This window comes from Nerophis lumbriciformis, linkage group LG22, assembly GCF_033978685.3.
Source record: "Nerophis lumbriciformis linkage group LG22, RoL_Nlum_v2.1, whole genome shotgun sequence".
Classification (NCBI taxonomy): Eukaryota; Metazoa; Chordata; class Actinopteri; order Syngnathiformes; family Syngnathidae; genus Nerophis; species Nerophis lumbriciformis.
Window position 1 is genome coordinate 12,082,459 of NC_084569.2, and position 18,493 is coordinate 12,100,951.

The 18,493-nt window shown below is 36.1% G+C and overlaps 1 protein-coding gene across 1 annotated transcript in view; it reads right to left on the minus strand.

The window, feature by feature from the left end:
* Positions 1 to 18,493, minus strand: part of LOC133615558 (protein tweety homolog 2-like) — a 131,644-nt gene that overhangs the window by 62,088 nt on the left and 51,063 nt on the right. The window contains exon 4 of the mRNA XM_061974236.2: positions 6,204 to 6,424. Within this exon, the coding sequence (XP_061830220.1) occupies positions 6,204 to 6,424 (221 nt within the window). The remainder of the gene's footprint in view (positions 1 to 6,203; positions 6,425 to 18,493) is intronic.

The following is an 18,493-nucleotide window of genomic DNA, read 5'->3' on the forward strand; positions in this document are numbered from 1 at the left end:
CACCCACCCCCGTTGACCTGCCGCTAATTATCAGATTGCATCTGATTTGCCGTGGGCAAAGGCGGACAATGCACCCTTTAATGCAACATTTTAGTGTACAAAAGGCTGTTTTGACTACCGACCCTGTTGTTTACATGACGACCAGCAAGACAACACACTTATCATTTGCAGACTATCCACTTAAAGCTGCAAATGTCTTTGATTGCGTCGTAAATCCGACGTCTGTTTTTAAATACAGGAAAAGAATTACATTAAACTTTGGCATAAAGAATGAATCAAGATGGTAAAAGCGAGGCTGCATTAATATTTAAGTAGCAATATGGTAATGTGGAAAATTCATATCAGAAATGCTGCACGAGGTGTTTGACATTCTCCCAAATCATCGAGGTCCCATATTACAGTATTTTTCTACAATTTTAAATCGATTTCAGAGGTCCCACAATTGTGTGTTAAATCTAGCCTTGCTGCTCGAATCTAGACACTTAAAAAAGTTATTTTATTCAGTGTTTTGTGTGTCTGTACTAGGGTTGTACGGTGTACCGGTATTAGTATATATACCACAATACTAATTAATCATATTCGGTACTATACCGCCTCTAAAAAGTACCGGTCCACCAACCCCCCGTCGTCGTCACGTCGTGTCATTGCTGGTTTACGAGCAGACGAGCATGTTCGGCAGCGCACAATCACTGAGTACTTACAAAGAGACAATGAGTGTAGACAGAAAAGGGAGCATTTTGGCTTAAAAACTAACGATAAAGGTGAAGTTATAACACTGAAACGCCCTCAGGAAGAGGTACTTTAAGACATGACTAGCTAGCTAGCGGCTAAAGTCCAGCCGCTCTCAGCAGTGTTTTAACTTCTTCTTCTAAATCAGGGGGAGGGTCGCAGCTTACTGCGAGGTTTGTTCTCCCGGGATGCAAACGGACTACTCCGGACAAGACTTGCAGGTAGGAACATATCTGTTTTCTCAATTAATCCTACACATCACAGAGACCGGAATCAAACAAAAGAAAAGCGTGCCGTTTACACGAGAAGCTAACGAACCAAAAAAAAAACTTAACGCAGGAAACATAGACGCTAAACACTTAACATGGACTATGGCACGGAACAAACAAGATGTACTGTGGCACGAAACAACTAACACTTACGTGGACCCGGCATGAATCGAACAACTAGCATAAACTTGGAATCGGACATGAAAACGAGCAGCATGAACTATGGTATCGCATGAAACAAGCAATGACGCCAGGAAGACTTACTGGCAAAGACAGGCTTAAATAATGGTCTCTTGATTAGAGCAGGTGTGTGTCCTGAACACCAGAGGCAAGGCGAAACTAATAAGTCGCCATGGTAACTAAAACAAACACAGAAGTGTCAACAAACAGGAACTAAAAGGGTCCAAAACTAACAGAAAATAACAAAAATGATCCAGACCACAACACCGTAAACAAACACCATTGGTGGATCTACACCTGACATCCACTGTAATGATACCAAGTACAGTAGCGTACCTAGTTGATTCTACTATGATTATGTCGATAGTTTTTGGCATCACAACATCTTATTTTGTTTTTTTTTAAATGTATATTATGTTTATAAACCCAGGAAATATGTCCCTGGACACATGAGGACTTTGAATATGACCAATGTATGATCCTGTAACGACTTGGTATCGGATTTGTACCCAAATTTGTTGTATCATCCAAAACTAATGTAAAGTATCAAACCACAGAAGAATAAGTGATTATTACATTTTAACAGAAGTGTAGATATAACATGTTAAGAGAGAAAGTAAGCAGATATTAACAGTAAATGAACAAGTATATAATAATAATTAATTTTCTACCGCCTGTCCTTAATAATGTTGACAAAATAATAGAATGGAAAATGACACAATATGTTACTGCAAATGTCAGCAGCTAAATTAGGAGTCTTTGTTTGTTTACTTACTAATAAAAGACAACTTGTCTTGAATGTTCACTATTTTATTTAAGGACAAACTTGCAATAAGAAACATATTTTTAATGTACGATAAGATTTTTTTGTTAAAATAAAGCCAATAATGTGATTTTTTGTGGTCCCCTTTATTTAGAAAAGTATCGAAAAGTACCGAAAAGCATCGAAATACATTTTGGTACCGATACCGGTACCAAAATAGTGATATCGAGACAACACTAGTACTTTTAGGTTTTCAGAGGGAATATATTTTGCATTGATAAACTTAAACAGGCTTCAAAACTATAAGCCCAAAACTTTTTTACTGTAAATGTGAAGGTGAATCTTCCTAAATGATCCCTGAATTTCATATTCATTTTGGACTCATTTACAAATGATTGGCCCGGGTTGTTTTTCCCCATGTTTATTGATCACTTTTTTTTCCCAGTCTCCTTATTGAGTGTGTTTTTCCTCACTCCGCTCTTGAAGACAAATTAGAATTGCAATCAATTAGAGGAGTTACTAAGATTCAGGTGAGGAGACTGTCAGGCTGCCATACAGACAGAATCACACACCAGGCTTCATTTCAGCTCTAATTTATTCTGTAATCAGTTAAAAAGAAAAATCCAGCGTGTGTTCCCAAGAGGGAATCAATAAACTCCCATCTGCTGAGTGAGTCTGGCCTGCATAGTACGCACGCACACACACACACACACACACACACACACACACATTCTTGTATTTGTTACCTTCTTGAGACATGCAAAAAATGCCTACCTCTTTAGGACCACCCTTTCTAGATATATAAAGATGTGTATTTACAACATTAATAATATATACATACTATGCAAATATAAAAAAGCTTGTTGTGAAAAAATGAGTTGAAATGTATTATAATAAAAGTCGCCATTTTACTCAACGCGAGTCAAAACTTTACAAGGAAAACTGAACACTTGTGCAATGTTATGATAAAAGTTGGATTTTTACTCAATGACAGTCGCAATTTTACAAGAAAAAGCTTAAAATGTTGGCAATTTTTTGAAAAGAGCCGTAATTTTACTCGACAAAAGTCGCAATGTTATAAGAAAACATTCAAATTTGGGCAATATTATAATAAAAATCTGAATTTTACCTGGCAATATTATGACAAAAGTCATAATTTTACTCAAAAAATGTCACTGTTTTACAAGAACAACCAAAAAATTGGCAATATTGTGATAAGTCAGAATTTTATATGACAAATGTCACCATTTTACATAAAAAAGTAATAATTTTACGAGAAAATATTGCTATATCACAGAAACAGAAAGAATATGATAAATTGTTCCCAATTTTATAGGAAAAAAGTCGACACATTGTGAGAAAAATACTGCTTTAAGTTCTTTTTTTAATTTTTATTTTATTTTTTGGTTTGTAATTGTTTTTAATCTTCAAGTTATTACAGTATGCCTCTATATACATATTTATTTTATTTTATTTAAATACATTTTGGCCAAAGGGGGCGCATTTCAATTTCTTACACACACTTGTTATTACATATGTTGGCCAGAGGGGGAGCACTTCAAATTTTTACACACACTTGTTATTTCATATGTTGACAAGAGGGGGAGCACTTTTAAAACCGACACACGGTCAATTTGAAAAATCCCTCCACCCTAATTTTGATATATTTCACCACGAGAGGTGCAAATGAGACATTCTCTATTAGTTGCAATAGTTTTCCATATCGGGATCATGATTTATGTCCTAACTTGCTCACCGGTCTTCATAGGGAAGGTATTTTTCCTTGTTTATGTCTCAAGAAGGGTAGGAATGCAAGAGTGCACACACACACACACACACACACACACACACACACACACACACACACACACACACACACACACACACACACACACACACACACACATTCTTGTATTTAATACCTTCTTGAGACCTGCAAAAAATGTGTACCTCTTTAGGACCACCCTTTCTAGATATATAGAGATTTGTATTTACAACATTAATAATATATACATAATTTGCAAATATCAAAAAGGCTTGTTGTGGAAAAATGAGTTGGAATTTCACAAGAAGCACATAGAGTTTTGGCAGTATTATAATAACAGTCGTCATTTTACACAACGCGAGTCAAAACTTTACAAGGAAAACTGAACATTTGTGCAATGTTATGATAAAAGTTGGATTTTTACTCAACGACAGTTGCAATTTTACAAGAAAAAGCTTAAAATGTTGGCAATTTTTTGAAAAGAGCCGTAATTTTACTCGACAAAAGTCGCAATGTTATAAGAAAACATTCAAATTTGGGCAATATTATAATAAAAATCTGAATTTTACCTGGCAATATTATGACAAAAGTCATAATTTTACTCAAAAAATGTCACTGTTTTACAAGAACAACCAAAAAATTGGCAATATTGTGATAAGTCAGAATTGTATATGACAAATGTCACCGTTTTACATAAAAAAGTAATCATTTTACGAGAAAATATTGCAATATCACAGAAACAGAAAGAATATGAGAAATTGTTCCCAATTTTATAGGAAAAAAGGCGACACATTGTGAGAAAAATACTGCTTTTAGTTCTTTTTCAAATTGTATTTTATTTTTTGATTTGTAATTGTTTTTAATCTTCAAGTTATTACAGTATGCCTCTATATACATATTTATTTTATTTTATTTAAATACATTTTGCCCAAAGGGGGCATATTTCAATTTCTTACACACACTTGTTATTACATATGTTGGCCAGAGGGGGAGCACTTCAAATTTTTACACACACTTGTTATTTCATATGTTGACAAGAGGGGGAGCACTTTTGAAACAGACACACGGTCAATTTGAAAAATCCCTCCACCCTAATGTTGATAGATTTCACCACCAGAGGGTGCAAATGAGATCTCTATTTTTTGTTTTTTGTAATGTGCTTAAGGCCGATGACAAAGGAGTCACGGACCACAGAAGGCCCCTGTGCCGCACTTTGGGCAACCCAGCTGTAGAATCTAACTGTTAATGGCCACTTTACTCTTAGTACCATAGTGTATTTGTTCATGCTATCAATCAATCAATCAATCTTTATTTATATAGCCCTAAATCACAAGTGTCTCAAAGGGCTGCACAAGCCACAACGACATCCTCGGTACAAAGCTATGGTCACATATGGGACGCGAGTTGTCTTACGTTAGCACCAGTAGTCCTAAAATCAGCTGGTTCACCTGGTGGGTTTTTTCGGGGATGAATAAGGAAGTCCTTCTTTAGCTGCCGTCTTGTTTTATCATTAAATTGCTGCCTTTGCACCTGTCAATGTTTACTTTTGTATGCACATTAAATCAACAAAAAAATCCTGACTTTGGAGCAATGTTCACGGACTCTAGTATTTGGCTCTCTGTTAGATGCAATGGTTTTTCCGTATTGGGACCATCATTTATGTCCTAACTTGTTCACCGGTCCTCATATGGACGGTACTTCTCCTTCCACACACACACACACACACACACACACACACACACACACACACACACACACACACATTCTTGTATTTGTTACCTTCTTGAGACCTGTGAAAAATGCCTACCTCTTTAGGACCACCCTTTCTAGATATATAAAGATTTGTATTTACAACATTAATAATACATACATAATTTGCAAATATAAAAAAGGCTTGTTGTGGAAAAATGAGTTGGAATTTCACAAGAAGAACGTAAAATTTTGGCAGTATTACAATAAAAGTTGTCATTTTACTCAACGCGAGTCAAAACTTTACAAGAAAAACTGAACATTTGTTATGATAAAAGTACTCAATAACAGTCGCAATTTTACAAGAGAAAGCTTAAAATGTTGGCAATTTTTTGAAAAGTCATAACTACTCAAAAAATTTCACTGTTTTACAAGAACAACAAAAAAATTGGCAATATTGTGATAAAAGTCAGCATTTTATATGACAAATGTCACCATTTTGCATTAAAAAGTAATCATATTACATAAAAAAGTAATAATTAAATTGCTGCCTTTGCGCCAGTCAATGTTTACTTTTGCATGCACATTAAATCAACAAAAAAGTCCTGACTTTGGAGCAATGTTCACGGACTCTAGTATTTGGCTCTCTGTTAGATGCAATGGTTTTCCGTATTGGGACCATGATTTCGGTCCTCATATGGACGGCACTTTTCCTTGTTGATGTCTCAAGAAGGGTAGGAATACAAGCACACACACACACACACACACACACACACACACACACACACACACACACACACACACTTACCTGAAATACTCGACGGAGGCTGTCTGGTCCGCGATGGGCGCCAAGGCCACGTTGGCTTTGCTGATGTCAGGCAGGGCGGCCATCTCTCGGATGACGTTGCCGACCATCAGCTGCATGAAGCGCAGAGCCTGCAGGTAGTCGGGTCTCCCGGCAAAGATCTCGTCCAGACGTTCTAGGTGCTGCCTGAGACCCGTCTGCACATTGCCGATAGAGCCAACGGCCTGAAATATACGATAAAATAGAACTATTAAGAACATAATATGCATCGGAGAGAAGACGAAAGTGGAGAACGGACCTTAACCAAGGCTGATTAAAAATATTGATGAACACTTCCTTCACATCATGCCTGAATTTGTCACTAAAGTAACTCTTTATAGGCAACTGCTCAAATATAGAACAGGTCGTAAAATGACAACTTTCCATCTCATAATATTATACGACTTAATATTACAACTTTAACTTGCAAGAGTTACAACTTTGTTCTCATAAAAAAAAAACTCATAACACTGTATGATATACTGTATGCTCATGGAATCAAAACCTTATTTTAATTATGTATATATGGTAACATTAAAATGTAATTCTTCCAAAAATTAAATACCAATACAATTTCCCTCTGAAAATAGTAAATATCATCATACATATGTTGTTTAAATAATAAACAATGAAATTAAAAAAGAGAGAGAGGAACACATATCAAAACTACAATTATTGTCTTTAACTCCATCACTACAAGTGAAAAATCTGGGCGTCGTTTTCGACTCTGGCCTTAGTTTTCTACCACATGTAAAAAATATAACAAAAATAGGTTTTTATCATCTTAAGAATATAGCCAGAGTTCGCCCAATTCTCTTTCAGGGCAACACAGAGACGCTAATGCATGCTTTTATTATTACAAGTCGTATAGATCAGCGGTCCCCAAGAAAAAAAAAAAAAGAAAAAAAAAAATATATATGTATATATATATATATATATATATATATTTTTGTTTTTAAATTTTTTAAATTAAATCAACATAAAAAACACAAGATACACTTACAATAAGTGCACCAATCAATACAGTCTGCAGGGATACAGTCCGTAAGCACACATGACTGTATTTAAAAAAAAAAAAAAATACAATTAATAAATAAATAAAATGTCCGTGGGACACATTTTCAAGCGTTGACCGGTCCGCAGTTCCAAAACGGTTGGGCACCACTGGTATAGATGACTGTAACGCCCTGCTTTCTGCTCTTCCTAAAAAGGTTATTACACCTTTGTAATTACTCCAAAATTCAGCGGCACGTGTCCTGACGAAAAGCAGAAGGCGGGCTCACATTACACCAGTTTTAAAATATCTGCATAGGCTCCCCATGTGTTTCAGGATCAATTGTAAGGTTTTTTATGGTATTGGGCCTTATCTTTCAGATTTGCTTGTACACTATGAGCCTTCCCGGCCCCTGAGATCCTCCGGCACTCATCTACTAATTATTCCCAAAGTCAGGACAGAAAGTCACGGGATGGCATCTTTCCGCCATTACAGCCCCAGTCTATGGAACAGTTTGTCGGAGGACCTCAGGGCTGTGGAGAATGTTCATGTTTTTAAAAGTAGGCGTAAGACCCACCTTTTTGATTTGGCTTTTACCTGATATTAATTATATTATTGAAGTCATTTGTATTTTACTTTTTATCCTATTAGTTATGCAAGATTGTATTTAGTTCTATTTATTTATTTAATACCTGTATGTTTACCATGAATTGATTTAAACACGTTGAAAAACTTATTCGGGTGTTACCATTTAGTGGTCAATTGTACGGAATATGTACTGTACTGTGCAATTTACTAATAAAAGTTAGAATCAATCAATCAATCAATACTCATTTTATCTTTTCTATTAATCTTCAGATGTCTTGCTTGTATTTTATTCTTTATCTCTACTCATGATTCTTACTATTTTACAAGTTTTATTAATTTTATTTTCCAACGTTCCTCCTGGTGCAGATGGCTCCTGTGATAGTGTTTACTCACATGTCTCCTCTGTACTCAGGCATGGAATTATTGGTCCATATAGTTGCATATGTGTGTATGTTGTGTGTGTGTGTGTTTAGTATCTGTGTCCGTGCATACGTATGTGATAATGGGGGATTTGGTTCATCAGGGTATTGTTTTTAACTTTGTAAAGCACTTTGCGTTGCATTTCTTTTATGTATGAAAATCACTTTATAAATAAAATTTGATTGATTCAAAAACACATTTTTTTTCATCATTTTAAAACTTTTTCTTGCAAAGTTAGTTTTTTTTCGTAAAAAATATTGTGAAATTCATCTTTTTCTTTAAAAAAATATTAATAACTATTCAGTAATTTTAATACAAAAACCTATTTTATTTTGTTGTCAATATTTTTCACCATGAGCCTTTTACGACTTTGTTGTCATAAAAATAAACATTTTATATTAACTAAAATTTGCAAATAATATTTTTTTTTTTTTCGAAAATGATACCTCTTATAGTATTTCATCCACTTTCTATATTACAATGTGATCATACAACATGTTCAATTGTCATTTTAAAATATTCTATTTCCTGGCGGTGCTATTTTCAGTGCAGTAACCAAAACATGATGAATGTTACTATTATGCGATAATTAGGGATATGGGTCACCGGGGTATTGTTTTTAACTTTGTAAAGCACTTTGTGTTGCATTTCTTGTACGTATGAAAAGCGCTATAAACAAAGTTTGATTGATTGACTGATTGAAAAACTAATTTTATCAATAAATTTAAAACTTTTTTAAAAAGTTTGTTTTAGTAAAAATTATTGTCAAATTCATCTTTTTCTTTAAAAAACAAAAACAAAAAAACAATTCAGTAATTTTGAAATAAAAACTTTTACGACTTTGTTGTCATAAAAATAAACATTGTTTATTAACACAAATGTTAAAATAACACATATTTTTTTAAATAAATTTACACTGGATATTTGTATTATTTTATTTTGCATTTTAATTGCAGTACTTTCCTATTATAGTACTTTGCGTTTCATTTCTTTTACGTATGAAAAGCGATTCATAAATAAAGTTTGATTGATTGACTGATTGAAAAACACATTTTTTCAATACATTTAAAACTGTTTTTAAAAGTTTATTTTACTAAAAAATTGGTCAAATGCATCTTTTTCCTTTCAAAAATAGTAATAACTGTTCAGTAATTTTAAAAGAAAAACATTTTATTTTGTTTATATTTTTCGTCATGAGCCTTTTACAACTTTGTTGTCATAAGAATAAACATTTTTTTATGAACTAAAATTTTTAAATAATACACTTTTTTTTTTAAATAAAATTATACTGGATATTTGTATTATTTTATTTAGCATTTTGATTACAGTACTTTCCTATTATAGTATTTTATCCACTTTTCATATTACAATCTGCTCATATAACCTATTCAGTTGTCATTTTAAAATATTGTATTTCTTGGCGGTGCTATTTTCAGTGCATTTTTTTTAACGTATGAAAACCGCTTTATAAATAAAATTTGATTGATTGACTGATTGAAAAACACTTTTTAAATACATTTAAAACTTTTTTTAAAGTTTATTTTAGTAAAAAAATGTTGTCAAATTCATCTTTATTTATTTATTTTTTAAATAGTAATACCTAGTCAGTAATTTTAAACGAAAAACATTTTATTTTGTTTATATTTTTCATCATTAGCCTTTTACAACTTTGTTGTCAAAAGAATAAACATTTTATATTAACTAAAATTTTAAAAAACATATATTTTTTAAATAAAATTATACTGGATATTTTCATTATTTTATATAGCATTTTGATTACAGCACTTTCCTATTATAGTATTGTATCCACTTTTCATATTACAATGTGCTCATATAACCTATTCAGTTGTCATTTTAAAATATTCTATTTCCTGGCGGTGCTATTTTCAGTGCATTTTTTTTACGTATGAAAACCGCTTTATAAATAAAGTTTGATTTGATTGAAAAACAAATTTTTTCAATAAATTTAAAACTTTTTTAAAAGTTTTTATGGAAAAAAAATATTGTCAAATTCTTCTTCTTTTTTTTTTTTTAAATAGTAATACCTAATCAGTAATTTTAAACAAAAAACATTTTATTTTGTTTATATTTTTCATCATGAGCCTTTTACGACTTTGTTGTCATAAGAATAAACATTTTATATTAACTACAATTTTAAAATAATACATATATTTTTTAAATAAAATTATACTGGATATTTTTATTATTTTATTTAGCATTTTGATTACAGCACTTTCCTATTATCGTACTTTATCCACTTTTCATATTACATTGTGATCATATAACATATTCAGTTGTCATTTTAAAATATTATATTTCTTGGCGGTGCTATTTTCAGTGCAGTAACCAAAACATGATGAATGTTACTCGTGCGCGTTTAGAAATTAAGGAACACAAAAAAAAATTGTCTCGCACATTCATCCAGATCTGAACCAATAACTCAGTGAATAAGAGCAATTGTGTAATTATGCTAATCAACAAATACAAAACAGGGAAAACAATCTTCACGTTGGCGGCACAAAGGCCCATAAATAATAAAACATGACAATGAGAGAACAACGAAGACAGAGCGTAGTTGCTCCCCGCAGGACAAGATTAACTTCACTCTTCAACCTTGTATTTTATTCAGATTAAACAGTATTAGAGGGGAAATAGCGGCAACAATACCGGAGAGATTTGCCATCATTGAAGTCTTTGATAGTGACAACAAGAGTGGGAGGAGGCGCCATGGCGTGTGTAGCTTGAACATGCTTGGCTTTCATGTCGGAACAAAAACGACACCGCTATCGCCTACACCATCGCGGTGAGGAATGCTGAGAGGAGGATCAGAAAATGATGTATTTTGCAGAAACACCAGATCCAAAGAGGACTGAACACAATAACAAGATGAAAATGTGGCGTCCATAGGGCGAATGGTCTATTTTTGTATCTTTTTTCGGATTATAATGCGCATTAAAAGGGTCATATTATTATTTTTATTTTTTTCTAAATGTAAAACACTTCCTTGTGGTCTACATAACACGTGTTGGTGTTTTTTTGGGAAAAATGTTGCACAGATGATGTTTTACACATCATCTTCAAGCCGCTTTCTGACAGTCGCTTCCGGATGCGCCGTCTTATTTACGTGGCTTCTTTCATGTTTTCTCCCTGTCATCTTTGTTGTAGCGGTGTAGCGTGCAAGGACGGGAGTGGAAGAAGTGTCAAAAGATGTAGCTAACTGTTTTAATGACATTCAGACTTTACTTCAATCAATACCGGAGCAGCAAAAACCCTCCGACCGGAAATCTCTAATAAATAAAGTTCCTTGGGTGAATAATGTAAACTCACGACACCGGTATGTTTTAGTGCTTTCATGGCGAGTTTGCTGACAGATATAAGAAAAAAGTAAGGATGTCCGATTATATCGGACTGCTGATATTATCGGCCGATAAATGCTTTAAAATGTAATATCGGAAATTATCGATATCGGTTTCGAAAATATCGGTATCAGTTCCAAAAAGTAAAATTTATGACATTTTAAAACGCCGCTGTGTACACGGACGTAGCGGGAGGTACAGAGCACCAATAAACCTTAAAGTCACTTCCTTTGCGTACCGGCCCAGTCACATAATATCTAAGGCTTTTCACACACCCAAGTGAATGCATACTTAGTCAACAGCCATACAGGTCACACTGAGGGTGGCAGCATAAACAACTTTAACACTGTTACAAATATGCGCCACACTGTGAACCCACACCAAACAAGAATGACAAACACATTTCGGGAGAACATCCGCACCGTAACACAACAGCACAAATACCCAGAACCCCTTGCAGCACTAACTCTTCCGGGACGAAAATAATGCACTTTGTGACTTCAATAATAAATATGGCAGTGCCACGTTGGCATTTTTTTCCATTTTTTTTTTTAGTTGATTTATTTTGGAAAACCTTGTTACATTGTTTAATGCATCCAGCGGGGCATCACAACAAAATTAGGCATAATAATGTGTTAATTCCACGACTGTATATATCGGTATCGGTAATTAAGAGTTGGACAATATCGGAATATCGGATATCGGCAAAAAAAGCCATTATTGGACATCTCTAATTATTATGCAAACTCGAAGTTATTGTTTTTTTTTGTTTTTTTTGTTGCTATTTTTGTATTACAACACTTTATTATTGATCATGTTGTACTGCATTGTAATCTTTTGTTTTGTCATTGTGTGATGTTTTTTTGCCTGGAATATGCGCCACACTGTGAACCCACACCAAACAAGAATGACAAACACATTTCGGGAGAACATCCGCACCGTAACACAACATAAACACAACAGAACAAATACCCAGAACCCCTTGCAGCACTAACTCTTCCGGGACGAAAATAATGCACTTTGTGACTTCAATAATAAATATGGCAGTGCCATGTTGGCATTTTTTTCCAATCCATTGCAGCACTAACTCTTCCGGAACGCTACAATATACCCCTCCCCGCTTACCCCTAACCCCGCCCCTCACCTCAACCCCGCCCCCCCAACCCCGCCCACCAATAATGCACTTTGTGACTTCAATAATAAATATGGCAGTGCCATGTTGGCATTTTTTTCCATAACTTGAGTTGATTTTTTGGGGAAAACCTTGTTACATTGTTTAATGCATCCAGCGGGGCATCACAACAAAATTAGGCATAATAATGTGTTAATTCCACGACTGTATATATCGGTATCGGTTGATATCGGTAACGTTAATAAGAGTCGGACATTATCGGAATATCGGATATCGGCAAAAAAGCCTTTATCGGACATCTCTAGTAAGAACTATATACTACTTTATACTAAAAATGGCAACAGTGGAGGATGAATGTCCCATAAGAAGAAGATAGAGACAAAGAAGAAGCTTATCGACAGACTACAAAGGCGGATGTGTAATGTTCTATATTTTCAATGGAACATTTAAAATGTTGGCGTTGTTTACTTGAGTCACATTGCGTAAATCATAAATAAAAACAAAATACAATGATTTGCAAATCCCTTTCAACTTATATTCAATTGAATAGACTGCAAAGACAAGATAATTAATGTTCAAACTGAGAAACCACATTTTTTTTTGCAAATAATCATTAACTTAGAATTTAATGGCTGCAACACAATGCACAAAAGTTGGCATTTTTACCACTGTGTTACATGGCCTTTCCTTTTAACAACACTCAGTAAACGTTTGGGAACTGAGGAGACCAATTTTTGAAGCTTTTCAGGTGGAATTATTTCCCATTCTTGCTTGATGTACAGCTTAAGTTGTTCAACAGTCTGGGGTCTCTGTTGTGGTATTTTAGGCTTCACAAAGCGCCAAACATTTTCAATGGGAGACAGGTCTGGACTACAGGCAGGCCAGTCTAGTACCCGCACTATTTTTCTATGAAGTCACGCTGTTGTAACACGTAACTTGGCATTGTCTTGCTGAAATAAGCAGAGGCGTCCATGATAACGTTGCTTGGATGGCAACATATGTTGCTCCAAAACAAAACCTTTCAGCATTAATGGCACCTTGACAGATGTGTAAGTTACCCAAGTCTTGGGCACTAATACACCCCCATACCATCACAGATGCTGGCTTTTCAACTTTGCGCCTATAACAATCCGGATGGTTCTTTTCCTCTTTGGTCCGGAGGACACGACGTCCACAGTTTCCAAAAACAATTTGAAATGTGCACTCGACCACAGAACACTTTTCCACTTTGTATCAGTCCATCTTAGATGAGCTCAGGCCCAGCGAAGCTGACGGCATTTCTGGGTGTTGTTGATAAACGGTTTTCGCCTTGCATAGGAGAGTTTTATGTTGCACTTACAGATGTAGCGACCAAATGTAGTTACTGACAGTGGGTTTCTGAAGTGTTCCTGAGCCCATGTGGTGATATCCTTTACACACTGATGTCGCTTGTTGATGCAGTACAGCCTGAGGGATCGAAGGTCACGGGCTTAGCTGCTTACGTGCAGTGATTTCTCCAGATTCTCTGAACCCTTTGATGATATTATGGACTGTAGATGGTGAAATCCCTAAATTCCTTGCAATAGCTGATTGAGAAAGGTTTTTCTTAAACTGTTCAACAATTTGTTCACACGTTTGTTGACAAAGTGGTGACCCTCGCCCCATCCTTGTTTGTGAATGACTGAGCATTTCATGGAATCTACTTTTATACCCAATCATGGCACCCACCTGTTCCCAATTTGCCTGCTCACCTGTGGGATGTTCCAAATAAGTGTTTGATGAGCATTCCTCAACTTTATCAGTATTTATTGCCACCTTTCCTGAATTCTTTGTCACGTGTTGCTGGCATCAAATTCTAAAGTTAATGATTATTTGCAAAAAAAAAAAATGTTTATCAGTTTGAACATCAAATATGTTGTCTTTGTAGCATATTCAACTGAATATGGGTTGAAAATGATTTGCAAATCATTGTATTCCGTTTATATTTACATCTAACACAAGTTCCCAACTCATATGGAAACAGGGTTTGTACTACGAAGCCACGCTGTTGTAACACGTGGCTTGGCATTGTCTTGCTGAAATAAGCAGGGGCGTCCATGAAAAAGACGTTGCTCGGAGGGCAACATCTGTTGCTAAAAACCTGTATGTACCTTTCAGCATTAATGGCGCCTTCACAGATGTGTAAGTTACCCATGCTTTCGGGCACTAACACACCCCCATACCATCACAGATGCTGGCTTTTGAACTGTGCGCCTTTAACAAATCCGGATGGGTCTTTTCTTCTTCGTTCCGGATGACACGACGTCCGCAGTTTCCAAAAACAATTTGAAACGTGGACTCGTCAGACCACAGAACACATTTCCACTTTGCATCAGTCCATCTTAGATGAGCTCGAACACGTTTCTGGGTGTTGTTGATAAATGGCTTTCGCTTTGCACAGTGGAGTTTTAACTTGCACTTACAGACGTAGCGACAAAACCGTAGTTACTGACAGTGGGTTTCCGAAGTGTTCCTCAGCCCACGCGGTGATATCCTTTACACACCGACGCCGCTTTTTTTGTATCCAGGTTATGTCCGGAACCAATTGACAGCGATAAAACGAGGGACAACTGTCATTAAAAGTTATTACTTTATTTTTCATAATATCATGACTAATTCTATATATAAAAAAAAACTTTCTCATAATATTATGCATGCACTGTATTGTGATTTTTTTTTTTTGCAAAGCATTTCCATGTAAAAAAAAAAACCCAAATTGTTTTGTCATAGTAATATTATACAAAACAATATACTTGATACTAAAAACTAGAGTACACATGTACAGTGTAATAAGAAAGATACTGCTCAGTTTTGCTGTTTAACTTCGTAAAAGTGCATTTGTTGTTGTTTTGGATCCCATTAGATTCCATCAGTGGACCAAATGATGTGAGCAGTGGGTATAAATATCGCTTTAGCCAAATAAACTCCAAAAAACCCAGCAGCAGTCGGGTATAAATCTTACTTCCAAACACACACACACACACACACACACACACACACACACACACACACACACACACACACACACACACACACACGGCTTAGCAGTGTTCTCTAAGTAGAATGCTCCACTAAATCTGAACAGATGTTGTTTTCCTCGTCTACAGGAGTCCTGATTTCTTTATCTCTTGCACATTCACACCCGAGACCCTGGAAGAAAAAAAAAAAAAAAAAAAAAAACTCTCGAGTGTGCTGAGCGGGACCAACTGTTCATTCCCACGCTGTAAAAAAAAAAAAAAAAAAAAAGAAAACGCCGTAAAAGAAGATAAACAGTTTCTCTGACACTCAGAAGTTTTCAAACACTTGATTAAATTCTAGCCAGCCTCAGAAAGTCTGCAAGAGAGCGAGAGAAAGAGAGAGAGAGAGAGAGGATGCTGAGATGAGGTTAGAAGATACGAGCCCATCCTCCATCCACTCCCTCCCAGAGTCGATTGCCAGTAAACTGTTCGGACCGCCACCTCCTCCCTTTTCCCAGCTGCAGGATTCCTCCTGGATCTTATCAGGACGTCACACTAGTCGGCCTGATTGCGAGAAATGGAATCCATCAGTTCCCTCCATTTGCCCAATCCGAACCGTTCCACAACCTGTCTTTTTTTTTTTTTTTTCCTTCACTTGAACCAGATTCTCCACTTCTGAACCTCTGCACATGAAAGAATGACAGTTGGTCCAAACCTGCACCAAGCCTGTGTTGTCTGTGCTGTCATTTTTGACACAAATGCACCAGGTGGTGGCGCTGTTATCTGTATAAAGGCCTTCTCTGCTGGCCGAACATTATGATTATGGGACAAGCGGTAGAAAATGGACGGATGGTACTTTTCCGTCACTTATTGTTTGTCTTTGGTACATTAATGTGTATATTATAGGCCATTGGTTCTTTATTTTATTTTTGCAAAAATATATATCTTCCGCTTATCCGAGGTCGGGTCGCGGGGGCAGCAGCCTAAGCAGGGAAGCCCAGACTTCCCTCTCCCCAGCCACTTCGTCCAGCTCCTCTCGGGGGATCCCGAGGCGTTCCCAGGCCAATATTTATTTTTATATTGCTCTTTTTATCTTTGGTATGAACATTGTTAGAGATAAATGCTTTAAAATGTAATATCGGAAATTATCGGTATCAGTTTCAAAAAGTAAAATGTATGACTTTTTAAAACGCCGCTGTGTACACGAACGTAGGGAGAAATACAGAGCGCCATTAACACTTAAAGTCACTGCCTTTGCGTGCCGGCCCAATCACATAATATCTACGGCTCTTCACACACACAAGCGAATGCAATGCATACTTGGTCAACAGCCATACAGGTCACACTGAGGGTGGCCGTATAATGTGTAAGTTACCCATGTCTTGGGCACTAATACACCCCCATACCATCACAGATGCTGGCTTTTCAACTTTGCGCCTATAACAATCTGAATGGTTCTTTTCCTCTTTGGTCCGGAGGACACGACGTCCACAGTTTCCAAAAATAATTTGAAATGTGGACTCGTCAGACCACAGAACACTTTTCCAATTTGTATCAGTCCATCTCAGATGAGCTCAGGCCCAGCGAAGCCGACAGCGTTTCTGGGTGTTGTTGATAAACGGTTTTCGCCTTGCATAGGAGAGTTTTATCTTGCACTTACAGATGTAGCGACCAACTGTAGTTACTGACAGTGGGTTTCTGAAGTGTTCCTGAGCCCATGTGGTGATATCCTTTACACACTGATGTCGCTTGTTGATGCAGTACAGCCTGAGGGATCCAAGGTCACAGGCTTAGCTGCTTACGTGCAGTGATTTCTCCAGATTCTCTGAACCCTTTGATGATATTACGGACCGTAGATGTCCAGAGCGCCATTAACACTTAAAGGCACTGCCTTTTGCGTGCAGGCCCAATCACATAATATGTACGGCTTTTCACACACACAATGGAATGCAACCTATACTTGGTCAACAGCCATACAGATCACACTGAGGGTGGCCGTATAAACAACTTTAACACTGTTACAAATGTGCGCCACACTGTGAAACCCACACCAAACAAGAATGACAAACACATTTCGGGAGAACATCCGCACCGTAACACAACATAAACACAACAGAACAAATACCCAGAATCCCTTGCAGCACTAACTCTTTCGGGACGCTACAATATACACCCCCCGCTATCCCTTACCCCTCCACTCCAACCCCGCCCACCTCAACCTCCTCATGCTCTCATGTCCCAAATTCCAAGCTGCTGTTTTGAGGTATGTTAAAAAAAAATAATGCACTTTGTGACTTCAGTAATAAATATGACAGTGCCATGTTGGCATTTTTTTCCCATAACTTGATTGGATTTATTTTGGAAAACCTTGTTACATAGTTTAATGCATCCAGCGGGGCATCACAACAAAATTAGGCATAATAATGTGTTAATTCCACGACTGTATATATCGGTATCGGTTGATATTGGTATCGGTAATTAAGAGTTGGACAATATCAGAATATCGGCAAAAAAAGCCATTATCGGACATCTCTAATTATTATATAGACTCCACTGCGGTATCGAATAATGACGATCCTTGATAAACTAAACTAAACATAACCAGAAATCATGCTCATTAATTAATTAATTAATATTAATTAATTAATTAAAGATAAAAATGTTGTATTTACTTTCCCTAAATATCTAAACGTATTCATATTCTCTTCATGTCATATTATATATTAATTTGAATCCAATTAGAATTCAGCTAGTTTATGTTGCCATGCTGTACTAAATCTGCCCGGGGC